The 27,695-nt window shown below is 46.5% G+C and overlaps 1 gene segment (V, D, J or C); it reads right to left on the bottom strand.

Moving 5' to 3' along the window:
• LOC122924442 overlaps positions 1–27,189 on the bottom strand; it is a 157,708-nt gene extending 130,519 nt beyond the window's left edge. Inside the window, 2 exon segments of the V gene segment in view lie at positions 26,713–27,029; positions 27,121–27,189. Coding sequence covers positions 26,713–27,029; positions 27,121–27,166 — 363 coding nt within the window.
• Positions 27,190–27,695: the final 506 nt, after the last annotated feature.

The following is a 27,695-nucleotide window of genomic DNA, read 5'->3' as shown; positions in this document are numbered from 1 at the left end:
GAAGAGTGTATAGGAACTGAGATGGGCTAGTAATAAAATTAAATAAAGATCAAAAAGAAGAAATATTGACATCTAGAAGTATAGTGACATGCATATAGTGAGAAGGCATCTCTGTAATAGTGGAAGGTAAGGAGGTTAACTTTAATAGGAATAAATAATAAATAAAGAATAATTACAATAAAAATAAAATAAAAAATAAAACAATGAATAATAACAATTTAAAAATATTAAAAATAGCAAATAAAAACTGAAAACAAATAATAATATTAAAATAAAAATATACACAAAAAACAGTAACATTTTTTTTTAAGTATAAGTAAATCACGTTTATGATGAATAAGGCTACTTTCACACTAGCGTTCGTCGGTCCGCTCGTGAGCTCCGTTTGAAGGAGCTCACGAGCGGACCCGAACGCCTCCGTCCAGCCCTGATGCAGTCTGAATGGATGCGGATCCGCTCAGACTGCATCAGTCTGGCGGCGTTCAGCCTCCGCTCCGCTCGCTTCCGCACGGACAGGCGGACAGCTGAACGCTGCTTGCAGCGTTCGGGTGTCCGCCTGGCCGTGCGGAGGCGTGCGGATCCGTTTAGACTTACAATGTAAGTCAATGGGAACGGATCCGCTTGAAGATGTCACCATATGGCTCAATCTTCAAGCGGATCCGTCCCCCATTGACTTTACATTGAAAGTCTGAACGGATCCGCGCAGGCTACTTGCGCACTTGCGAATTTTTTTAAAGTTATTAATGCAGACGGATCCGAACTGAACGGAGCCTCCGTCTGCATTAATATGATCGGATCCGTTCAGAACGGATCCGATCAAGCGCAAGTGTGAAAGTAGCCTTAGGGGTACAAAAAAGGAGAAAAGTCCAGTGCCTGTTTAGTGGGTATTTGCACACACAGGGCTGCCATCAGAAATTTTGGGGCCCCTTACACAGCTCAAGGCCTGGGCCCCCCCTCCTACCCCGCCCATTTAGAATCCGTCCTGACTCCACCTCCCCTCCACCCCCAAGGACCTACCCCCAATTTCATAATTTTTTTACAACTACAAAGACAGTAAAAAGTGATAATCAGTGATTTCAGTAAGGAATTCATTTTTGACCAAATAATATGAAGCCGCTACCACGACTAGGTAGACTCTTTAAGCAGGACCCTCCACTAACACTAAATACACTATCTGTTCTAATCTGCCCTAGCAATCTTCCCCTGGCACATTTAAAAAAAAAAAAAAGCACAAGGTTTACTGTTACAGTGTTATGGGGGGATCTGTGGATGACGTACTGTTATGGGGGGAATATGTGGATGACACTGTTATGGGGGAATCTGTGGATGACACTGTTATGGGGGAATCTGTGGATGACACACTGTTATGGGGGAATCTGTGGATGACACACTGTTATGGGGGAATCTGTGGATGACACACTGTTATGGGGGATCTGTGGATGACACTGTTATAGGGGATCTGTGGATGACACACTGTTATGGGGGAATCTGTGGATGACACACTGTTATGGGGGAATCTGTGGATGACACACTGTTATGGGGGAATCTGTGGATGACACACTGTTATGGGGGAATCTGTGGATGACACACTGTTATGGGGGATCTGTGGATGACATACTGTTATGGGGGTTCTGTGGATGAGACACTGTTATGGGGGGATCTGTGGATGACACACTGTTATGGGGGATCTGTGGATGACACTGTTATGGGGGATCTGTGGATGACACTGTTATGGGGGATCTGTGTATGACACACTGTTATGGGGGATCTGTGGATGACACTGTTATGGGGGATCTGTGGATGACACTGTTATGGGGGATCTGTGGATGACACACTGTTATGGGGGAATCTGTGGATGACACACTGTTATGGGGGATCTGTGGATGACATTGTTATGGGGGATCTGTGGATGACACACTGTTATGGGGGAATCTGTGGATGACACACTGTTATGGGGGAATCTGTGGATGACACACTGTTATGGGGGAATCTGTGTATGACACACTGTTATGAGGAATCTCTGGATGACGCACTGTTATGAGGGATCTGTGGATGACACTCAACCACTCTCAAACCCAACTGGTCAAACTTGTTAAATGGATCTCAAACACAATATGCACAATAACACCCCCCACCCCCTCCAACACTTAATTAACCCCTTCATGGCCTAAACATTTTTTTCAAAGCTAAATAGGGCTGGGTGGGCTGGCAAGGGAGGGGTTAATAACAATGATGGAGGATCATGGCCCTGTAGGATAATCCAGAAAACAGCTTTGCATTTTACCCCTGAGCAAAGACCACACAACAAGTTGGACATGCAGTACTTTTAGTCCGGCGGCCTTTCGCCATGCACTGCCGTGCTGGGCCGGAGCTCCACCCCCGTCCCCATTATAGTCAATGGGGACGGAGTGGTGGGACGGAGCGGTGGTCCGGCGAAATAACGGCAGGACTGATCTGACAGGGTGAACAGCCTGACAGGGTGAACAACAACTAAGTCGGATCTTTAGATTCTTTTAACCTGAGACTCATTCGATTCTTTCTTAGACTCCCTGTACTTGTGTCAGTGACTCAGACTCAGAGCTGCTAGTGCTTGCCTTGCCTCAGCTCTGATTGGTTGGTGGGCGAGGAGGGGAGGGGCTGGCAGAAGCAGCTTCCACTCTAGGATCAGATTACACTCCTCCCGAGTCCCTCCCCTCCCTGCTGCCAGCGGCTCTGCTATTGTGTGCTGGGACTCACTGACTCAGCTCTGATTGGTGGGCGAGGAGGGGAGGGGCTGGCAGAAGCAGCTTCCACTCTAGGATCAGATTACACTCCTCCCGAGCCCCTCCCCTCCCTGCTGCCAGCGGCTCTGCTATTGTGTGCTGTGTGACCCACTGACTCAGACTGAGCGGCTTCATACGGATCGGCTCAGTCAGAGGAATCGACTCCTCCGGTTCAGTGAACTGAATCGATTCAAATGAATGATTCGTTCATGAACTGGACATCACTAGCAAGGAATGATCAATTGCCCCCCTCTAGCGATGCAATAAAGTTCAACTCAAGTCACTGACAAATGAGAGGGGGTTATAAAAAAAAAAAAATATATAAATTTTTTTTTTTTTTTTACATTGGAACTGGCCGGGCCCCCCCAGGCTCTGGGCCCCTTACTGGGGTATCGGCTGTACCCCCCTGATGGCGGCCCTGTGCACACAGTATGGTGTACCTCCAGTACACTGTACATAGGCAGTGTTCACAGGAATATGGTAATATATAGGTAGTGCACATGAGAGATCGGGAGATATTGGGAGTTCTTTAAAGATTTATTTATAGATTTTAGTGCACATTCATGGGTTTCTCACATAGCACCATGCCCCCTTACTTGTCCTCCACAGAAAAGTACTCACTAGCAGAGACATAACACCAGATAGATCCTAGAAATCCTTTCAAGTCCTGGCGCAGGCGCAATATAAAGGCGCAACGATCTAGAATGCCGGACTGAATATGAAAAAAATGTCTAAGTCCCGACGTAGGCGTGGAAGAAAGGTGTGATGATGGCATTAACAAGAGTCTGACGTAATCATAGGGCGCCTGACAGGGAAGAATGAGGCATCATGGGAGATTGACGAAACGTCATCAGTAATGGACAAGTGACGCGAATAGTGAACGCCGGAACTGAACGGAGATTGGTTTAAAGAACTGTCACACATATAGATCCTTTTGATGATTGGATGGGAGAAGCCCGCCCACGGGAACCGAAGGTTTATAATCTAGGGACCGCCCCCTCACGCCACAACCTGCACGCTATCCCCTGAAGACGCCAGCAGCACGGCGAAACATGTAGGGATGCAGGCATAGTTTTTAGTTCAGACTTAGAGAGGTAGGGCCCCCACAGTGGGAAACCATACACAGCTAGATATACAGCTTGTGTTTAGATATTGAACAGTTGATAATAGGAAAGGGGGTTTGACCTGAGATATTATCAGGGACCCCGTAGAATTCAAAGTGTATTTGATGAAGTGATACACAGGACGCAAAAACATTCAGTCCCACCTCTCTAATTCTGGGGAATTGTAATCCTTTTGAGTTAGAGTCCCAGTGAAATAAATAAAAGTAAATGTTTTATAAAATAAAAATAAAAAGACAGTCAGGGAGGTGTACTAAGCCACACTTTGGTCCTGGTGACCCCTGAATTTTACACTATGTTTTTTTTTTCGCACAAAGAAAAACCCTGCACCGGCAGACGAAGGAGATTTCGGAATAAACCCCCCTCTCAAGATTTTCCTTAATGTACTCAGACCTTGCTTGGGTCTTGGGAAGTGAGAGGGGGTAAACTCGACCACGAGGAGGATTGGCACCAGGCAGAAGATCAATCGGGCAGTCATACGGATAATGAGGAGGCAGGGTCTCTGCCTCCTTCTTGCTGAAAACATCTGGAAAACTAGCGTACTGCTGTGGGAGTCCAGGCAGATCTACTGATACAGGAGGCCAGGAAGCTGGTCGGATCTCCGCTAAACAGGTGGAATGACAGGATGATCCGCAACGAAGAATGTGACCGGAGTTCCAGTCCAGAACTGGGGAGTGCTGACCCAGCCACGGAAGACCGAGGATCACCGGATTCACAGACGCTGGCAGCACGTAGAAGGAAATCTTCTAAACTAAGCTGCAAAAAACAGTGTCAGGCAGCGGCTGCCAAGGCCAATAAGATAATGGGTTGCATCAGAAGGGGCATAGATGCCCGTGATAAGAACATAGTCCTACCACTTTAAAAATCGCTAGTCAGACCACACATGGAGTACTGTGTACAGTTCTGGGCTCCAGTGAACAAGGCAGACATAGCAGAGCTGGAGAGGGTCCAGAGGAGGGCAACTAAAGTAATAACTGGAATGGGGCAACTACAGAACCCTGAAAGATGATCAAAATTAGGAAAAAAGAGGACTGAGGGGAGATCTAATTAATATGTATAACTATATCAGGGGTCAGTACAGAGATCTATCCCATCATCTATTTATCCCCAGGACTGTGACCCCTACCATCCTACTGTCAGTCTGTCCAGTGGCGTAGGGATCGCCATAGCAACCATAGCAGTGGCTATGGGGCCCTACGCCACTGGGGGCCCGTCCGGACCGCATAATTATTTATTTATTTTATTTTTCCTCCGGCTCCGCCTCCTAGAGTCCTAGTAACTAGAGGGAGGACTCAGGAGGCAGACTCAGGCGGTGGAGGGGGCGGGGCCGGGCCGGAGGAGGGGGTACCTGTTGTGGAGAGTGGAGGGACTAGGGATAGGGGCAACGTGGCCATGCCCTGCCGCTCCGTGTAGATGCTAGAGCTAGATCCTTCTAAGCTACAGGACCTTTGATGATGTCATGACCATGTGACCAGTCATGTGGGTGGGAGGAGCCAGGCTGTGGGCTGATAGTGCCTTTATGATCCTCATCCGCTCCTGACTTTGGCTTGAACATATGAGGTTAGCACCCCAGGACTTAGAATTCCGGGTACTTAGAGGTTAATGCCTGTAAGGACTGTATGGCCTCATTCACAAACAAGATGTACAGCGTATAGCATAGCTGTGTGTGTCTGCCTACCCAGAGCAGCTGTGTGTGGGGTGCATGCAGCAGTGCTGAGGTTGCTTCATGTGTATAATGCAGCAAAGATAGGTGTATAGTGTGAATCTAGCATAGAAGTGTGTGTGGTGTATGTAGCAGAGCTGTATGCGACAGGAATGTATAATGTGCACAGCTGTGTATGTAAAATGTGCAACACAGTGATATGTAATGTGCCACCCAAAGCTGTGTGTGTGTGTGTGCACGCATGTAGCAGAGTTGTGTATGTAAAATGTGCAAAAACCCTGATGCTCTCAAAAAGAGCAAGCAATATAAAACATTGTAGTTTGATACCTTTTACCCCTTAGGCTACTTTCACACTAGCGTTCGTCGGTCCGCTCGTGAGCTCCGTTTGAAGGAGCTCACGAGCGGACCCGAACGCCTCCGTCCAGCCCTGATGCAGTCTGAATGGAGCGGATCCGCTCAGACTGCATCAGTCTGGCGGCGTTCAGCCTCCGCTCCGCTCGCCTCCGCACGGACAGGCGGACAGCTGAACGCTGCTTGCAATGTAAGTCAATGGGGACGGATCCGTTTGAAGATGCCACAATATGGCTCAATCTTCAAGCGGATCCGTCCCCCATTGACTTTACATTGAAAGTCTGGACGGATCCGCTCAGGCATCTTGCGCACTTAGAAATTTTTCTAAGTTATTAATGCAGACGGATCCGTACTGAACGGAGCATCCGTCTGCATTAATATGATCGGATCCGATCAAGCGCTAGTGTGAAAGTAGCCTTAAAGACCGGGCCCATTTTCATTTTTACATTAGCCATAACCTTTTTATTTTTCCATTCACATAGTCAAATGAGGGCTTTTTGTGTGGGACAAGATGCATTTTTTAAATGTCTTGTATCAGAAAGCAGGGAAAAAATAAATTCTTTGTGGGCTAAAAAAAAAACAAAAAACACACAATTCCGCCAAGGTTTTTGAGGTTTTGACATCACGGCGTTCACTAAAAATGACGTCTTTATTCTGCGGCTCAATACGATACAAAACTTGTATAGTTTTTATTTGGTTTAATTACTTTTAAAAAATTACTTTTCTATATTTCGGTCTATGTGAGGGCTTGTTTTTGTGTAACGATCAGTAGTTTTCTTGGGGGGAGGGGGCCCCATACAAAAATTTGCTGTGGGGCCCAGTCACTTCTAGTTACGCCCCTGAGTCTGTCCACTTGCATCCATATCTGGATCGTGAACATACTCTGCCACTGTGCAGGGGACACTTCTGATATCTTTGTCAGTGTACCCTGTACAGCTTATTAGCCCAAGCTCCCTTATTTCCCCTGGTGAGCTTTACACTCATCCTTTCAGCGAAACATGCGTGTAGGGATTAGGCAGGAGAGGGCTTCCTAGGGTGCACTAATTCCAGGGTTAGGTTCCTGATTGTGACTGGTCACGGGGATCCGTGATTAGGTCACTTAGGCCATTGTAGGTCCCTAGGGCATTACTAGGCCCAGCTAGCCTAGCATCCCTAACCCTGTGCTTTACAACTGCCTTCAGCGACGGTGTATGCACATCCTTCAACACCGGCGAGGCATCCGTTGTATCAAGGAGCATCTCATCAGAGTGGTAAGACCACCTGGTTACCTTTTTTGGTGCCGCCGAGCACCTCTTGTTCTCTAAAGTGTTCTGGTTATTGAGTACCATTATCACCTGTGTGGTGACTCTCCGCATTGTCTCCTTTTTTGTATTTTCTTTATTGTTATCCATTTATTGTTATCCATTCATCCATTTAAGTTACGTTTTAATAACTGATCACTTACCTTAAATTTCGGTTTGACTCAGGTGGTCTGTAATCATTATCTATACTGTTATACACCAGCAGGATTAGAAAAAAATTTCATTCTGCCAGGGTCAGGATGTCTGAAGTGTTTAGTGTTTATACATGCTATTTGTATTCTTGTAGTTTTACCAATCAAACAATCCTGTTTTACCAATAAACAAGCTAGACTACAAAGAACAGGTTGCCTGTGATTAAGGTCTTATACCTTGTGTGTATTCCCTTGACATTGCTACTTGGTATTTGTATTTCAGCTCGTTTTTTGACTTCGTCCCTTGCTTGCTCCTTTTGTACAGTCGCTTCTCCTGGTATTTGACTTCGACTTGACTTTGACTTGTCCTCGCCTGCTCTCTGTGTCTTACTTGCATCTCCTGGTATTTTCTCCCGGTTTGTACATTGACGCTGCTTCTGCTTGTTCCCTGGTACCGCCTTGACCTCCTGGTTTTGACCTTGCTAGTTTGACATCTCTGTGTTTGTCTGTTTTGTTTGTCTCTCCCGCACTTACTCAGGTTAGGGATCGACGCCCAGTTGCGCTCCGTTGCCTAGGACGGGTAAGTGCAAGTAGGCAGGGACAGAGGTGTGGGTGGAGTCAGTTTGCACCTTCCCCACCCCCTTCTTGTGACATCTCTAATTGAGTCATTTCAAATTTTTTTGCTGCCCCAATGAAGTGAATGGTTCATATTGGCCGCAAAAAATATGGAACAGACATGGGAAAAAAAATTCATGTGCATAAGCCCTTAGTCTTACCACTTTTGCACAAAAATAGTGGTGTGAAGGCTTATTTTTTGCAGCACAATTTGTTGTTTTCATTAGTACCATTGTACTATTGTTTTCATGTGACTTTTTTTTAATCTGTTTTTATTCAGTTTTTATTTGGGAGAAGGGATGAGCAGAAAATTTTTATTTTTTGCTTTGGTGTTCACCAGACGATGAAACTAACATGTGGGTCAATAAGATTTTAACAATACCAAAATTATATAATTGAAATGAAATAAAATTATATTTGCAAACTAAAAACACCATATAGTGAGAACCATAACTATATATTTTAATTGATGGTGTGAGGGATTCTTTTTTTTTTTTGAGGAACAACCTGTAGTTTCTTTTGGCATTATTTTGGAGTACAGTACATACAGTACTTTGAATTCTGTTTTTAAAGAGACGAGATAAACAAAAAAAAGACATTTTGACACTATGTTTTAGCTATGTATACTGGGTTCACCAGCAGGTTCAATAACATATTAGCTTTATTGTACGGGCCTTTATGGACATGTGAAACCATGCCTCTCAACATCCTAGATCCAGTGGGACGGTCCCAGTTTTTGACCACTGTCCCAAAGTCCCAGGAGGACCGCAGCATGTCCCATGCCAATACAGTTGAATACAATGTTGGAGGAACCAGGCCTGGTTAGTACCACTTTTTTTAAAAAAAAATTTACTACAGTATACTTCACTAAGGGGACAACACTATTGTAATTAACATGCACAGTGCTGCCATAACAGTGACATCCACCGTGCTGCCATAACAGTGACATCCACACTGTCAGCATAACAGTAACATACACAATGCCCCATAACAGTAAAAATACACAATTAATATAGGTGGATGGTGTAAAACAAAAATGGCTGGGTTGTTATGGAAAGTTGGTGTAAAACTGTGTGTATGTTAGTGAAGGTAAGAATGAAGGACCTGTGAGCTTATATTAGCCAATGGCGGTCATCTGACTATTTGCATGGCTGTAAGGTTAAGAATGAGGGACTTGCAAGCTTTCATTGGCTAATACAGGTCATGTGATGGTCCCATAACAGTGAAACCCAAATTGTCCCCATAACAGTGACATTCACAGTGCTCCCTTAACAGTAACATCCACAGTGCACTCATAACAGTCACATCCACAGTGTCCCCATAACAGTCACATCCGCAGTGCTCCAATAACAGTGATATCTACAGTGCCCCATAACAGTGGTATTCACAGTGCTCCCATAACAGTGACATTCACAGTGTTCCCAAAACAGTGACATCCACAGTGTCCTCATAACAGTGACATCCACAGTGTCCCCATAACAGCGACATCCACATTACCCCCATAACAGTGATATTCACATTACCCCCATAACAGTGACATTCACATTACCCCATAACAGTGACATTCACAGTGTTCCCATAACAGTGACATCCATGGTGTCCCCATAACAATGACATCCACATTGTCCCATAACAGTGACATCCACATTGCCCCCAGAACAGTGACCTCCCCAGTGCTCCCTTAACAGTGACATTCATACACATATCATTGACATCCACAATGGCCACATAACATTGACATTCATACCATCTACATTTTTGGATGGTTAAAGAGGAACACTTGCAGCTCATTTAGTGAAAGATCCAATCACTGACTGAGGTCCCTGCTGCAGCTAGTGATTGGGGAATGGTGAGGTGATTATAAATTCTTTTATTATTTATAGCATGTGTAGCCCCTTCAATAGCTTATAAATCATCTGATTATAGGCATAGATATTTTAAGGTCCAAATTGCAATGTGGGCCAAAACATCCATAACAGACCTCCCAAGTGTCTCTCTTTTGGAGGGGCAGTCCCTCTTTTTGACCCAAGTCCCTCTTTGCTCCATATATGTCCCTCTTTTTGATCTGCGGTATAGATTTTCTTTATTGCATTTACAATATTGATCCAAAAGTGTTTCCCTGGTTCCATTCTATATATTAGAGTTCACCTTGTATATTATTTCATTATTTGATGCAATCTGAATTTTAGAAATTTCTATATTTAATTTTTGCACTATTTTGTAAGAGAAAACTATTGAAGTGTATAAATATGCATAGATTTTTCACACAATGAACCATAAGTGTACCTCTTTGACTGTCCAAACTGTTGGTAGGTATGCCATAATAGTGACCTCCACAGTGGCCCCAAACATTGAATTTCAAAGTGCCTCAAAGCACTGACTCCCACAGTGCCCCCTTAACTGTGAAGAAAAATGGCTGGGTTGTTATGGAAATCCAGTGTAAAACAAAAATGGGTGGGTTGTTATAGAAACCTGGTGTAAAATTGTGTGCATGTCAGTAAGGCTAAGAATGAAGGGCCTGTGAGCTTCAATTGGCTAATACAGTGATCATGTGATGGTGCCATATTTGCTTTTGTACTCTGTATTATATTTTATTTATTTTTTTGAACATCGCACAAATTGTACGGTAAGTCTTAGAGAGCTGAAAACCTGGTCAAACCCTCGGAAGCACCTGTTTGACTAAAGAAAAGACAACAAAAATGTGTACATATATATATATATATATATATATATATATATAGTAAAGAGCAGCACATAACAACATAAATTATCTTGAGAAAAGAGAAGGCAGCACTCCAAAAATTCATGAAAAAAGTGGGTGATTTATTAACCCATACAAGGCCTTTTTCATGAATTTTTGGTGGTTAATAAATCACCCACTTTTTTCATGAATTTTTGGAGTGCTGCCTTCTCTTTTCTCCAAAAAAAAAAAAAGAAATAATAAAAAAATATTATATATATATATTGTAAGAAGGAACAAGGAGCCGCCATTGATGGAAGATACGTGTCACCGAGGTTCCTGGCCTCAGTGAGGTAAGAACCGGATTTTTTTCCTGAAGTGTCAGTTCTGTAGTGCAGTCTGACACTTCAGCTGTCAGAATGGCTGTAAAGCCAATCCGGGCTCGTTCTTTTTGGGAGCAGCCAAAGAGCAGGGTGGGTGGCTGTTCCCCACGGTTCCAGGCCGGGTTTTGGCTGGAATATAAAAACCCAGCCAGCATGTTCAGGTGGGGTAGATTATCCTCCATCTGCTAGTGGAGTGCTGGCAGTCTGGGTGTTGGAGCTTAAGGGTTTGGGCCTTGACTAAGCCTGCTACATTGTTTGTGGACAGAAGCACATGGACTACTGCTTCCTTCAAGACTTATGTGCTGCAGTCTGGTGTGAACTAACACCAGACTCAAGGTGACTGTTTTTTCTTGAAATTGTTATTTTGTCACTTTACGTCTGTGTGAATAAAACAGTGCACTATTTAAGTCAAAGACGTTGTCATTGCCTCTGTACTGCGTCCGCAAGCCTGTCTACCAGAGCAAATCCCCACATTTGGTGAGACAAAATGAGACATTTGGGCCGAAAAAATGTTGTTTTATCCGGGCACAAGTGCATGTCCTACATTAAGCCGGCAAGGTTACGACCCGTATCCCCTGACAAAATGGAGTGCCCTCGTGGAGGCTAACGTGCAGCAGCGGGAGGCTAACAAGCAGCAACAAGAAACAAACCAGCTGCTATTGCAACATGTGATGACGTTGCAGGCGTCAGGAGCGTCCCAGAATGTCCACGATGCCCAGAAAGCTGTCCGCGCGGCGATTACGAAGATGACCCCCTCGGATGACGTCGACACCTATCTGGCGGTCTTCGAAAAAGTGTCCGTGAGGGAAAAGTTACCCCGAGACCAGTGGGCTGAGGTCGTTGCTCCGTTCCTGGCGTCCGGTCCCCAGCAAGTATTGTTTGATCTCCCCGATGATCAGGCGGCCGACTACCCGACAGTAAAAGGTGACATCCTGGCGAGACTCGGGGTGAATGTGTTGGTACCGGGCCCAGAGGGTGCATCAGTGGGAATTTAACCCGGCTGAACCCGCCAGACCACAATATTATGATCTGCTGCACCGTTTGCAAAAATGGCTGCAGCCTGGCATGTTGACTCCCACTGCTATGTTGGATCGGCTGTTGGCGGATGTGTTTTGGAGGGCTTTGCCGTACCCTCTCCAGCACTGGATCGGCCAGGTGTCTCCAAATAATGCCCTGGAGATGGTCGACCTGGTGGAGCGCTATGAGGCCACCATAAATCTACAGGGGGGTTCTTTTGGGAGGGGGCCAGTCAAACCCCGGAAAACTCCACCCCAGACCCGGCGGCCGGTGCCAGCTAGACCTGCCCGGGATGTACCCCCTGCCGACCTAAACTCGGTGGTCTGCTGGTGTTGTCCCGAGCCTGGACACATAAGGGCCGACTGTCCCCATCGGGGGGAACCCATGGACACCAACTATGGCTTCCGCCACTCATTATATGCCAGAATGTTGTGTGCCACAGGAACTTCAGAGACTATGGACAATAGCCACCTGTGCCAGGTGGAAGTGGGGGCACTCTGGCGGTGGCTCTGCTGGATTCAGGGAGCCTGGTGTCCCTGGTAAGAGCTGCCCTGGTGCGGCCGGCTGAGTATACTGGCCGAAGAGTCGGCGTTGTCTGCATACATGTGGACTTAAAGGAGTATCCCACCGCCCTGGTCTCTCTGTCAATGGTGGCCGGCAGGTGGATGCATGAGGTGGCCGTCGCCACAAAGCTACCATATGAATTGATAATTGGGAGAGACTTCCCCGGGTTCCCGGCACTCTGGCCGGATACGAAAGTTACCCGGGAGACAGATGTACTCCTAGCAGAGTGGCCTGACTCAGGGGGGAGGTCAGAACCTTGGGAACCTGAGTCAGAAGGACCAGCAGTAGGGATGACCGCCACTTCGGTGGAAGAGGGGGAGACAACCCCATTAAGTGTGATGGTGGGAGACGTAGAGGATTTGCTGCCGGGTCCTGAGCTGGCAGACCTCAATGTCTCTGGGGATAATTTCGGTACAGCACAACACCAGGATCCGACTCTATCTCGAGCCTGGGAAAATGTGGTAGTAGTTGAGGGTGAGCCGCAACAACTGGGGGCCGAATCTATGTTCCCCTGTTTTGTGGTTCAACAGGAGATGCTGTACCGGGTAAATAAACTACGGGGTGAACATATTGAACAGCTGGTGGTACCCCAGGCATATGGCAAGCTCGTGTTGGAATTAGCCCACCAACATGTTCTTGGGGGACACCTGGGCCAGCAGAAAACGCAGGACCGGATTTTACAGCGGTTTTACTGGCCCAGTGTGTTCAGCAAGGTAGAAGAGTTTTGCAAGTCTTGCCCAACCTGCCAGATAACCAGCCCCCAGCCACATTTCCGCAGTCCTCTGGTCCCTCTCCCGATTATTGAGGTTCCCTTTGAGCGGATCGCTATGGATCTCATAGGCCCAGTGCCGAAGTCAGCTAGAGGGCACCAGCACATCCTGGTCATCCTCGACTACGCCACGCGGTACCCGGAGGCGGTGCCACTGCGTCATACGTCAGCCAAACTCATAGCTAAGGAGTTAATGGAAATGTTTTCTAGAGTGGGTCTGCCTAAGGAGGTTCTAACTGACCAAGGCACCCCATTTATGTCCAAGGTCATGAGGGAACTCTGTAAGTTGCTCCAAATAAAACAGTTACGGACATCCGTGTATCATCCGCAAACGGATGGCCTGGTAGAGAGATTTAACCAGACACAAAAAAATGTTGAAAAGAGCGGTGTCTAAGGATGGGAAGGACTGGGACCTTCTTCTGCCCTATCTCATGTTCGCAGTGTGAGAAGTGCCCCAGGCCTCTACCGGGTTCTCACCCTTCGAACTGCTATTCGGCAGACACCCTCGTGGTTTATCGGATGTCGCCAAAGAGGCGTGGGAACAACAAACCACACCGCACAAAAGTGTAGTTGAGTATGTCACCCAGATGCAGGGACGGATGGAAACAGTGTTACCTCTGGTTAGGGAGCATATGGAGGCAGCGCAGTGAGCCCAGAGTAGGGTCTATAATCGGCAGGCTCGGGTCCGAAACTTTAACGCGGGTGATCGGGTGTTGGTTCTGGTACCGACTGTAGATAGTAAGTTTCTAGCTAGGTGGCAGGGGCCCTACGAGGTACTAGAAAAAATTGGACCAGTAGATTACAAAGTACACCAGCCAGGGAGGCGAAAGCCGCAGCAGGTGTACCATGTGAATCTGCTCAAGCCGTGGAAGGAAAGGGAAACCTGTACGGAAGACAGCCCACGACCAGGGTTCCTAGGGGAAGTGGTTTCGGCCCCTCAGTCTGAAGCAGGGGAAGCGGCTGTCACAGTGAAAATTGCTGACAGTCTCTCCTCTAAACAGGCTCAGGAAGCCAGGGAGTTCATTAGTCGGAATACGGATGTGTTCTCAGACCTCCCTGGACGCACATCCGTAATCCAGCATGACATTGTCACTGAGCCTCAGGCGAAAGTCCGGTTAAAACTGTATCGGGTACCCGAGGCTCGGCGACAAGCCATCACGGAGGAAGTGCAGCTAATGCTCCAGCTGGGTGTCATCGAGGAGTCAAAAAGTGAGTGGGCCAGTCCGATAGTATTAATACCCAAGCCAGACGGGACATTGCGGTCCTGTAATGACTTCTGCAAACTTAATGAGGTGTCCAAGTTTGATGCGTATCCCATGCCCCGAGTGGATGAGCTTATTGAAAAGTTGGGCCAAGCCCGGTATTTTTCTGTGTTGGACCTCACCAAAGGGTACTGGCAGGTACCCTTGACGGAGGCTGCCAAAGAAAAAAGGGCTGTCGTCACGCCAGAGGGGCTGTATCAGTACAAGGTATTACCCTTTGGTCTACATGGTGCTCCCGCCACGTTTCAAAGGTTAATGGACATTGTACTCCGTCCACATCGTCGGTACGCTTCGGCGTACGTGGACGATATCGTTGTCCATAGCACCGACTGGGAAAGTCACTTACCTAAAGTACAGGCTGTAGTGGACTCCCTAAGGAAGGCTGGCTTAACCGCTAACCCGAAAAAGTGCTCAATAGGGTTAGAAGAGACCAAGTACCTGGGGTATGTCATTGGGCGCAGAATGATCAAACCTCAGGTGAACAAAATTTAGGCAATTAGGAATTGGCCCCGACCTGTCACTACTCGGCAAGTAAAGTCGTTCCTGGGTATGGTGGGGTACTATATGAGGTTTGTCTCCAATTTTGCTGCAGTCGCTGCACCATTGACAGGCCTTTTGAAGGGACGCAAGTCAGTGACGTTCCGCTGGAATGAGCAGGCGGAAAAGGCTTTCTCCGCTTTGAAGTCGGCCCTGTGTGGGTCCCTGGTTTTGGTGACACCCGACTTCAAAAGGGAGTTTATAGTGCAGACCGATGCCTTCGAGGTAGGTCTCGGTGCTGTACTATCTCAAGATATTGACGGGGGGCAGCATCCCGTTGTCTTCCTCAGCCGGAAGCTCACCCCAGCTGAGACTAGGTACAGTATAGTGGGGAGAGAGTGCCTGGCCATCAAGTGGCCACTCAAGTCTCTCCGCTACTACCTTTTGGGGTGAAGGTTCCGTCTGGTGACCGACCACTCCCCCCTGAAATGGATGAGCCAGGCCAAAGAGAGGAATGCTCGGGTCACCAGGTGGTTCTTATCTTTGCAAAATTTTAAGTTTTCCGTGGAACACAGGGCAGGCAGGTTACAAGGAAACGCGGATGCCCTGTCTCGCGTACACTGTCTGGCAAGTGTTCACCCCCTCAGGGTTGAACAAAGGGGGGGGTATGTAAGAAGGAACAAGGAGCCGTCATTGACGGAAGATACGTGTCACCGAGGTTCCTGGCCTCGGTGAGGTAAGAACCAGATTTTTTTCCTGAAGTGTCAGTTCTGTAGTGCAGTCTGACACTTCAGCTGTCAGAATGGCTGTAAAGCCAATCCGGGCCGGTTCTTATTGGGAGCAGCCAAAGAGCAGGATGGGTGGCTGTTCCCCACGGTTCCAGGCCGGGTTTGGCTGGAATCAGGGGCGTAGCTAAAAGCTCATGGGCCCTAGTGCAAGAGTTCAGCTTGGGCCCCCCCTTCCCTCAGTGCTTGTTGGAAAGGGACAGGGGAGCACGTAGCCTTCCTGCTGCCTGAGGCAAATTCTTGACCTAACCCCTTCCCTCCAGCCAGAGGTGTAAATTGAGCAGCATGCACTTTCTATAATGCCAGTGTCTTATGCGGCACAAGGGTCTTTGGGCCCCTCAGGCTCCTGGGCCCGGTAGCGACTGCTACCTCTGCACCCCCTATAGCTACGCCCCTGGCTGGAATATAAAAACCCAGCCAGCATGTTCAGGTGGGGTGGATTATCCTCCATCTGCTAGTGGAGTGCTGGCAGTCTGGGTGTTGGAGCTTGAGGGTTTGGGCCTTGACGAAGCCTGCTACATTGTTTGTGGACAGAAGCACATGGACTACTGCTTCCTTCAAGGACTTATGTGCTGCAGTCTGGTGTGAACTAACACCAGACTCAAGGTGACAGTTTTTTCTTGAAATTGTTATTTTGTCACTTTACGTCTGTGTCAATAAAACAGTGCACTATTTAAGTTAAAGACGTTGTCATTGCCTCTGTACTGCGTCCGCAAGCCTGTCTACCAGAGCAAATCCCCACAATATATATATATATATATATATATGTATATAGAGGTAGGAAAAAGGCAGCACTCCAAAAAAATAAAAGAAAAAAACTCTTTATTCACCTCCGTGGCAATGGCAATGTTTTGGCTCTATATCAGTGGCAATTGCCACTTAGGTGAATAAAGAGTTTTTTCATTTTTATTTTTTTGGAGTGCTGTCTTTTTCCTACCTATTGTTGTGGGATTGACTTTTCCCAGTGGGCCGTGCACCCATTGCCATTTTGAGGCTGTGCTCCCCTTTTTTTCAATATATATATATATATATATATATATATATTCTCAAACAAATAAAGTAGCAGCACACCACTAAATGCACTATATATGTAAAAAAGGGCAGCACTCCAGAAAGTAAAAATGCAAAAAATTACTTTATTTACCCAAATAGGACATACAACGTTTGTGAATGGCGTGCTGTTGCAATGTGCAGAGGATGATTGATTTATATTTTTGTCCATATTTGGGATTTTACAGTTATAGTCCGTTATTCACATGGCAGGTGCTTATGAGGAGAACCCTCTCAAATAGGTGGTGACAGGTGGGTTTTGATCACGGACGCAGTGTGACTCTGTACTAACGTGCAGATGCGCAACTGGTCTGAGGTCCCGGATGGAGGCTCCACTTCTCTGGTTGTGGTAGCCCTCATCCGACCCCACTTAGCCACTCATACAGTTTTATGGCACGAATATGTGCAATTTCCACCTTGATCCTGTGCGCACCGGACTTTGCTACTAATGCGCTTGGTAGTAAAGGCACTATTCCCATATCAGGAATGGCAGATTGGACATCAGGGTTGCAGTATGCAGCCGCGACATTGTGATTACATCGAAACCCGGAAGTATGAAGTACGCGTCATTCAGACATGCGCAGTTGCGCTTTAGGCACGCCGGATCGCACGAGTTATGGCAGCCATTCATGCACCATCTCCTCCTTCACCCTCCGTCTGCAATACCATTTAGTAAGCACTCAGCACTTTATTATTGATCACAGCCAGGGGCGTAGCTAAAGGCTCATGGGCCCTGGTGCAAGAGTCCAGCTTGGGCCCCCCCCCCCCCCCTTCCCTCAGCGCTGTGTGGCCAGGGGCAGAGAAGCACATAGCCTTTATGCTGCCTGAGGCAAAAGTAGAAGCAGCACCCCCCATGCCAAATTTTCCACCTAACCCCTTCCCTTCAGAAAGAGGTGTAACAACCAGCACACACTTTCTATAATACTGGTCTCTTCTTATATGGCATCAGGGTCTTTGGGCCCCCTCAGGCTCCTGGGCCCAGAGCGACTGCTACCTCTGCACCTCCTATAGCTACACCTCTGCCTTTAGCTTTGGCTGTTGGCGCTCACCCTACCTTCGTGATTCCTATGGTGCCCCTGTTTCTAAAATGGAATGGTGAACCGTGATGGATAAGCCTGACTTGGGTCTCACTTTCATCAGGAATTGAGCAGGCTAAGGCTACTTTCACACTTGCGGCAGTGTGATCCGGCGGGCAGTTCTGTCGTTGGAACTGGCCGCCGGATCCGCCAATCTGCCGCTGACTGAAAGCATTTGTGAGACGGATCCGGATGCGGATCAGTCTCACAAATGCATTGCAAGGACGGATCCGTCTCTCCGCTTGTCATGCGGACCGACGGATCCGTCTTGTAAATTTTTTCTCATTTTTACCGATCTGCACATGCGTATTCTGAATGCCAGATCCGGCGCTAATACATTTCTTTGGGAAAAAATGCCGGATTCGGCGTTCAGGCAAGTCTTCAGTTTTTTTCGCCAGAGAGAAAACCGTAGCATGCTGCGGTTTTCTCTTTTGCCTGATCAGTCAAAACGACTGAACTGAAGACATCCTGATGCAAACTGAACGGATTACTCTCCACTCAGAATGCATGGGGATATACCTGATCAGTTCTTTTCCGGTATAGAGCTGCTGTGACGGAACTCTATGCCGGAAAAGAAAAACGCGAAAAGTGTGAAAGTACCCTTAATTTTTATGCTATCCATTTTGCCCTGTACCATGTATACGGCATAAATAATGTTGCCATTATTTTAATAGAGCAACTGGTTTTGAAAACCAACAGAAGGTTCTACTTAGACTTTATCATGGCCGCTCATGTAGCCTTCAATGGTGCACATACCGTAAGTGATTTATTTCCAGAACATCCTCAGTAAATCAATACCTGCAGGAAACACATATGTTTGGGGTGGTAATGGAAGGTCATATCATATGCATGAACTTTCAGCTGCTATTATTTGGACAGTGGATTCGGAGGAAATCAATATAAGTAAAGCTGTATGACAAAGGCAAAGATGCCTGTTTGCAAGCTAGACGTGCATGTACTTAGCTAATAATGTTGATGCCATTTCAGTCAGGTCTGATGAGTATAAAGTTTGCAGCGTCCTGGAAAACAGGGGCCTCCAACTGACACCAGTTAGACAGTCTCAAACGCACCTCGCCGCCAGCGTCCTCACTGCCGCCTGCGATCTGAGTGTCTGATCTGACTGGGAGCCGGAGATGCGCGGAAACCACGCCTCCGGCTCCTCCTCACCCAGTCAGACCTCACTCAATGTTGCGGCCGCCCCCTCTGGCATGACAGACAAATGAACCGCCAACAGCCTGCGCTGCGTCGTGCGCACTGCCCCCGGGGTGGGCCCTGGCCTGGATTTTGAATGGGAGGCGGTGGGGGGGCCGTGGGCCCCCCTGGCTCAGGGGCCCGGTCGCAATTGCGACCGCTGCGACCCCTGTAGCTACGCCACTGATCACAGCTGGCACTGTTAATGTTATGATTAATAATTATGAATTTGTGTAAGAGTTTTTATACACTGTAGAATCATGAATACACTTTTGTCATTTGGATATTTATTATATGATTATGAATTAGTGATTGTCTGTGCTACACTTTATTTTTGTGTACATGTATTGTAATTTTTTATCAAATAGATTTTTAATTGTTATGAATTGATCACACTTGTTTTGTAAATTGATATGACTCAGTATAATGCTATATAAACTCAGTATTTTGTCTATACACACTGCTTGAGGAAGGCTCCTGCATAGATTCGAAACGTGATATAAGGGCCTAGGTATACAGCATATGAATATTCCTACCTTCAAGGTCTATTCATATTTATAGGTAGTTAGGGCCCGGATTAGGGTTGTTTAGGAGGTGACCTGTTCCTTCCCTAGTTTCCAGGCCCAGTTACTATTCCTCTTCCCTCCTGTGTTTAGTGTGGAGTTTTTCCCCCACACCAGGGCCGTTTCTTGGACCGGGTGGCCGCCCGGGGCGCTGTCAGAAGGGGGGCGCCGGCAGGGCACAGCAGGAGATGAGCGCTGCGCTTCCATTGTGGAAGCGCTCACTCATCTCCATAGTCATCTGTATCGCCGTCCTCAGGACGGCGATACAAATGTCTGTGCTGGGGCAGGGGAGGGAGAGGTGTGTCCTCTCCCTGTTCTTGTGATAGGCTGCCAGCACTAGGCCGGCAGCCTATCAGAGGCCGATGCAGGCAGCGCAATGACGTCATCGCGCCGCCTGAGCCAGCGAGGGACACAGGCCGGAAGAGGCCTGCATCGCATCGCTGGAGGAGGTAAGTATAAGTTTTTTATTATTATATATATGTACAAATTACAATACTGGCACATAAGGGGGGCTACTGGCACAGACATAAGGGGGGCTACTGGCTCATGAAGGGGGCTACTGGCTCATGAAGGGGGCTACTGGCTCATGAAGGGGGCTACTGGCACATGATGGGAGGCTACTGGCAAATGATGGGGGCTACTGGCACATAAAGGGGGCAACTGGCTCATGAGGGGGGCTACGGGCACATGATAGGAGGCTACTGGCACTTGATAGGGGGGCTACTGGCACTTGATAGGGGGGCTACTGGCACATGATAGGGGGGGCCACTGGCACATAAGGGGGCTACTGGCACATGATAGAAGAAGTCACTCTGGCTACTAGCACATGATGGTGGGGGGGCTCTTATTACTGTCACATGATTGTAGGGCATCTATGGGGGCTCTTATTACTGGCACATGATTGGGGGCATCTATGGGGGCACATCTTACTGGCACATGATTGGGGGCATCTATTGGGGCACTTATTACTGGAACATTATTGGGTGGCACTATAGGGGCATCTTCTGAGGCTAAAAAGAAGGGGTATTTTATATGGGGGGCTCTGTATAGGGGAATTTTATACTGGGACACATTATGGTGGGTATTATGGGGAAGGGGGAGAGGAGCACTATGGGGTCATCTACGGGTGCACTGAGAAGGGGTATTTTATATTGGCACATTATAGGAACATTAGCTCAACTGGGGGCATTACAAAGGGGTATGTTTTGCACATTATAAGGAGAATTATTTCTACTGGGGGGGGGGGGGCATTATGGTGGGCTTTATTACTCCCCCCATAGTATGACCTCCTAGTAGTAGCACCAGCCTCTCCCTGCTCTGCTATCCCTCTGCCCTTTCTCCAAATCCTTATTAATAAATCTCTCTCATTAGAATAAAACACAACATCAGCTCCGCTGAGCCCCCCAGCCAAAGTGTTGAAGTGGTGTCCAAGATCCCCAAGGGCCAAGACATGTAATTGTAAGTTTAAAATGTGGAGTATGTTTGTTATACACATATAGCCTACACTGTGCCACACAATGTACAGTATACCTCTACACTGTGCCACACAATATACAGTATACCTCTACACTGTGCCACACAATGTACAGTATACCTCTACACTGTGTAGGGGTTATACTGTTTATTGTACAGCATGGCACAGAGGTTATATTGTCCGGCATGGTGTAACCTCCATACATTTTATGTACCGTATACAGTAATCCGCCTTGCCATCTATGCTTTGAATCTGGTTTTATATGTTACTTGTTTTTTATACATTTGCTTGCATGTGCTAGTTTAGACCTGCTGTGATTGGGTTTTAGTTAGTTATTAAATGCTAACATGACAGTTTTTTGGTTTTGCACATTATTGATGATTGTATTTCATGACTACTCTTCTAAGGGTATTGCCTTCCTTTATACTGCAGTTCTCCTGTACCACTCTGCCTGCAACTTTTAGCAGTTTAAGCAGTAATTTATGATTCTCCTTTGCTCTCAATAAATCTACCCTGACCGATTGCCTGATTGACTTCGCCTCTGCCTCATCCTTCGGTCCTGCACTGTTGCTCCTGGTTACGACTCAGCCTGCTGACAATGCCTGTACCTCTGGTACCTTGCTCAGGTACCTCCTGGTGCGCCTGGACTAGCTGTCTTGTATACCAATCCTCCTCAAGAGGTAGCAACCTGGTGTTCCCCTCGGGAAAGTCTATCCCCTACATCAGGGGTACTGTGAAGATCGAGAAGTTCATTTAGACAATGCCCTTAGAGGAGGTAGGACACATGGCACAGTGGGTCCACAGGAGGTAAGTATGATTTATTTATTTTTTTACACTATTTCAGGTTAAATAGATTCGCTACCATGAAGCACGAGGAAATTCAGCTTTGTGGAGAATCAAATTTATCCTGAAATTCAGAATGAATTCCACTTTGTTGGATTCGATTCGCTCATCTCTAGTAGATATACAGTACAGACCAAAAGTTTGGACACACCTTCTCATTCAAAGAGTTTTCTTTATTTTCATGACTATGAAAATTGTAGATTCACACTGAAGGCATCAAAACTATGAATTAACACATGTGGAATTATATACATAACAAAAATGTGTGAAACAACTGAAAATATGTCATATTCTAGGTTCTTCAAAATAGCCACCTTTTGCTTTGATTACTGCTTTGCACACTCTTGGCATTCTCTTGATGAGCTTCAAGAGGTAGTCACCTGAAATGGTTTTCACTTCACAGGTGTGCCCTGTCAGGTTTAATAAGTGGGTTGTCTTGCCATATAAATGGGGTTGGGACCATCAATTGGGTTGTGGAGAAGTCAGGTGGATACACAGCTGATAGTCCTACTGAATAGACTATTAGAATTTGTATTATGGCAAGAAAAAAGCAGCTAAGTAAAGAAAAACGAGTGGCCATCATTACTTTAAGAAATGAAGGTCAGTCAGTCCCAAAAAATTGGGAAAACTTTGAAAGTGTCCCCAAGTGCAGTCACAAAAACCATCAAGCGCTACAAAGAAACTGGCTCACATGCGGACCGCCCCAGGAAAGGAAGACCAAGAGTCACCTCTGCTGTGGAGGATAAGTTCATCCGAGTCACCAGCCTCAGAAATCGCAGGTTAACAGCAGCTCAGATTAGAGACCAGGTCAATGCCACACAGAGTTCGTGCAGCAGACACATCTCTAGAACAACTGTTAAGAGGAGACTGTGTGAATCAGGCCTTCTTGGTAGAATATCTGCTAGGAAACCACCGCTAAGGACAGGCAACAAGCAGAAGAGACTTGTTTGGGCTAAAGAACACAAGGAATAGACATTAGACCAGTGGAAATCTGTGCTTTGGTCTGATGAGTCCAAATTTGAGATCTTTGGTTTCAACCACCGTGTCTTTGTGCGACGCAGAAAAGGTGAATGGATGGACTCTACATGCCTGGTTCCCACCGTGAAGCATGGAGGAGGAGGTGTGATGGTGTGGGGGTGCTTTGCTGGTGACACTGTTGGGAATTTAGGGTCCATTCACACGTCCGTTTTTTCTTTCCTGATCTGTTCCGTTTTTTCAGGAACAGATCAGGACCAGATCTGGACCCATTCATTTTCAATGGGTCCTGGAAAAAATCGGACAGCACAATGTGTGCTGTCCGTTTCCGTTGTTCCGTTCCGCATGTCCGTTTAAATATAAAACATGTCCTATTCTTGTCCTGAAAAATCGGATCCTGGTACAATACAAAGTCAATGGATCCGCAAAAAACGGATGACATTCGGATGTCATTCCGTATGCCATCCGTTTTTTGCGGATTCCGTTCCTGGAAACACATAACAAATTTTTTTTATTTTTTTCAATTTTTTTTCAAAGAAATCCAAACAACTTTATTTGATTATTGAAATGTATACATGCTCCCGTTTTTTGCGGATCCGCAAAAAACGGATGACATACGGATGACATACGGAAACATTTTCAGGAACAACGGATCCGCAAAAAACGGACCGTTTTTCAGGATGAAAAAAAACAGGACGTGTGAATGGACCCTTATTCAACATTGAAGGCATACTGAACCAGCATGGCTACCACAGCATCTTGCAGCGTCATGCTATTCCATCCGGTTTGCATTTAGTTGGACCATCATTTTTTTTTCAACAGGACAATGACCCCAAACACACCTCCAGGCTGTGTAAGGGCTATTTGACCATGAAGGAGAGTGATGGGGTGCTGCGCCAGATGACCTGGCCTCCACAGTCACTGGACCTGAACCCAATCGAGATGGTTTGGGGTGAGCTGGACCGCAGAGTGAAGGCTAAAGGGCCAACAAGTGCTAAGCATCTCTGGGAACTCCTTCAAGACTGTTGGAAGACCATTTCAGGTGACTACCTCTTGAAGCTCATCAAGAGAATGCCAAGAGTGTGCAAAGCAGTAATCAAAGCAAAAGGTGGCTACTTTGAAGAACCTAGAATATGACATATTTTCAGTTGTTTCACACTTTTTTGTTATGTATATAAATCCACATGTGTTAATTCATAGTTTTGATGCCTTCAGTGTGAATCTACAATTTTCATAGTCATGAAAATAAAGAAAACTCTTTGAATGAGAAGGTCCAAACTTTTGGTCTGTACTGTGTGTGTGTGTATGTATATATATATATATATATATATATATATATGAAATGATTTTCTGTCTGTCTGTTTGGCACATAGATACATCAGGTGTCCGGGAAGATCTCAGCTCTCTAGGACGTACCGTTCTTGAGACAGATGCAAAAATGCATTAGCCAATAGGAGCTTGCAGTTTCACTCACATTCTACTTGCCATTCACAAAGTCACATGACCTTTATTATCAAATTGAAACTTGCAGGTCCTTCAGTCTTGACATACACTGTTGCACCAGTTTTCCAAAACAACTCGCCCATTTTAATTAAGGGGGTGTGGGGCTATGGAGGTTACTGTTAAGGGGTGAGGTGCCCTGGATGCCACATTTTAAGGTGGAAAGGTGCTGCGAAAGTCTTATATTAAGGAGACGTGGTGCAGCGCGGGGGGGGGGGGGGTCACTGTTAAAGGGGAGGGGCCCTGTTTACATCAATGTTCCAATAAATGTTGTTCGCGCTGCCTTATGAGTGTAGAGTTGCAATCCCAGATCCTTATTCCAAATGTGCAGTTGTTTCACCTTATAGCCAAACAATCGGTTTCCAGAGGCTGGTGCACTCACGTACACCTGCACCCTAGAGGGACGTTATAACACAAATAGTGAAGTTTAGGCTGAAATTTTATTTCCTTTTGTAAGTAGAATAAAACCTGCGAATTGCGTAACTACCTGGTGGAACTTTACTATTTGTGTTATAACTTCCCTCTAGGGTGCAGATGTACGTGAGTGCACCAGCCTCTGGAAACCGATTGTTTGGCTATAAGGTGAAACAACTGCACATTTGGAATAAGGATCTGGGATTGGAACTCTACACTCATAAAGCAGCGTGATCAACATTTATTGGAACTTTGACTGTGAAGCGAACTTTACCCACGTCGCTTGGTGGATCTGCAGCGCCGATAAGTAACCACAAAGGGAGACTGCTTGTATTTTCTGTTCACATCAATGTTAGGGGGGTGGCCACTGTGGGAGGTCACTGTTAAGGTGGCAGGTGACTGTGGAGGTGACTGTTAAGGGCGAGGAATGCTGTGGAGCTCACTGTTAAAGGGGCAGGCAACTGTGTGTGGGGTTCACTGTTAAGGGGACGGTGTGCTTTGGAGGTCACTGTTAAAGGGATTCTGTCATGACATTTTAGGCCTATAACCAAAACATATGGCCAGGTCCATACTAATAACCTGAATCCGAAACTGTCCTTATTAAATCTGCCTGTGGCTCTATTAGCACATAAAACAGGCTTTTATAACCTGTCATTCATCTACCTAAGGTGCCCAAGGGGACGTCGCTTCATACAGTGTGCCCGGCTGCACTTATCTCTGTCTGGTGCCCAGCGCTGCCTTCCCAGTTGAAATCGCCGCCCTCCCTGTCTATAGTGCCGCCTTCCTCACCTCAGCGCCGCCTCATCAATCGTACGGTCCCTCAGGTTATGCCTAGTGCGCACACGCGGGATCTGGCAGAGGGACCGGACGATTGCGGAGGCGGCGCTGAGGTGAGGAAGGTGGCACTAGACAGGGAGGGCGGCCATTTCAACTGGGAAGGCGGCGCTGGGCACCAGATGGAGATGGGTGCAGCCGGGCACACTGTATGAAGCGACGCCCCCTTGGGCACCTTAGGTAGGTGAACGACAGGTTATAAAAACCTGTTTTATGTGCTAATAGAGCCAGAGGCAAATTTAATAAGGACAGTTTCGGATTCAGGTTATTAGTACAGACCTGGCCATATGTTTAGGTTATAGGCCTAAAATGTCATGACAGAATCCCTTTAAAGGGCAAAGTGCTATAAATGTCATTGTTCAGGGGCGGCCTCTGTGGAGGTCACTGTGAAGGGAACGGGCTACTGTGAAGGTCAAAGTTAATGGTGTGGGCTGCTGTGGAGGTCAATGTTAAGGGGCAGGGTGCTGTGGAGGGTCACTGTTAAGGAGATGGGCTGCTGTGGAGAACACTGTTATGGGGGTGGGGGCTGTGAAGGTCACAGTTAGTGGGGTGGGGCACTATGGAGGTTACTGTTAAAGGGGTGGGCTGCTGTGGAGGTCACTATTAAGGGGGAGGTGTGCTGTAGTGATCAATGTTATGGGGAACACTGTGGATATATTTTAAGCTCACATACAAACATTAAATGAAATTGTCAAAACATACCCATGCAAAGCTGGGTCATCAAAATAAGATATAAATAATATAAAAAATACAGAACATTTCTGGGTAGACTAAAAAAACAACAACAAAGCATCTCTATAATGCAGTATTGACCATAGGTAACATTTTTTGCATATATCGGGACAAAGCAACCTCTGTTTTGAAGATGTTAATGACATTTCTTCACTTCTCTATAGACAGGTATCACTGTGTGCGTTAGAGTCCCACACAGCACAGTAGTAATCTGCCTCATCCTCCGTCAGTACCCCATTAATGGTTAAATAGCCAGCGTTTTTTGAGTTGTCTTTAGACCCAGAAAACCGATCAGGGACTCCTGTTCCTTGGTGTTTGTCGCTGTCAGTATAATAGTTCAGAAGATATCGAGGACTATTCCCTTCCTTCTGCTGATACCAGTAAACCCGGTAGCCACTTATGGTGATTCCACTAGCCGTACAGGAGATTTTCACTGTACTCCCAGGAGACACGGATTCAGAAGGTGACTGTGTCAATGTGATCTGTGCAGCACAATCTGAAATACAAGAAGAAATGTCACAAAACACAGAATAAAGTGAGATTCAGTCATAAATGAAAAGTCCTTTTCCCATCAGATCCCATCTTACATGTGCTAATATAGACAATAGTGATGAATAAGGCTGCCCAGGACATGTTGCTTGTGAAGTCAGCCTGAGATCTCTGCTGTGTATGGCTCTACTGCTCTATTATATAGTATATGTATGTAAATGTGATGCCATCTGATAGGAGGCTGCATACTGTGACCGGGTAGAACTCCCCCTCTATAGTGTACAGGACATAAAGCTGTATACATGCCGTCTTCTGACACTCAGAATGCAATTTATACAGCATTTACAGAGGTTTTCTAGATATTAATAACCTATTCTCAGGGCAGGTCATCAGTATCAGAATGATGGGGGTCCGACGCCTGACACCCCCAATCATCAGTTTTCAGCAAGTGCTGTCCCCAGGACTAACACACATAATACAGCCAGAAGCACAGCTCCCTTCTCTGTGTACTGCCATGCTAGGTTACTACAGCTTACCTCCCATTCAAGTGGAAAACCCTGCCCACTTTCCTAATGCAGCCATTTTCAGTTTTTTTTTTACTCCCTGCTTTTCAGGAGCCATAGATTTTTTTTTTTTTGATAGACACCGGACTGCAAAAGGAGGAGGACTTTGA

The sequence above is a fragment of the Bufo gargarizans genome, chromosome 1, assembly GCF_014858855.1.
Source record: "Bufo gargarizans isolate SCDJY-AF-19 chromosome 1, ASM1485885v1, whole genome shotgun sequence".
Lineage (NCBI taxonomy): Eukaryota > Metazoa > Chordata > Amphibia > Anura > Bufonidae > Bufo > Bufo gargarizans.
The sequence above is the reverse complement of the archived record's forward strand: the minus strand, read 5'-3'. Positions and strand labels throughout refer to the sequence as shown.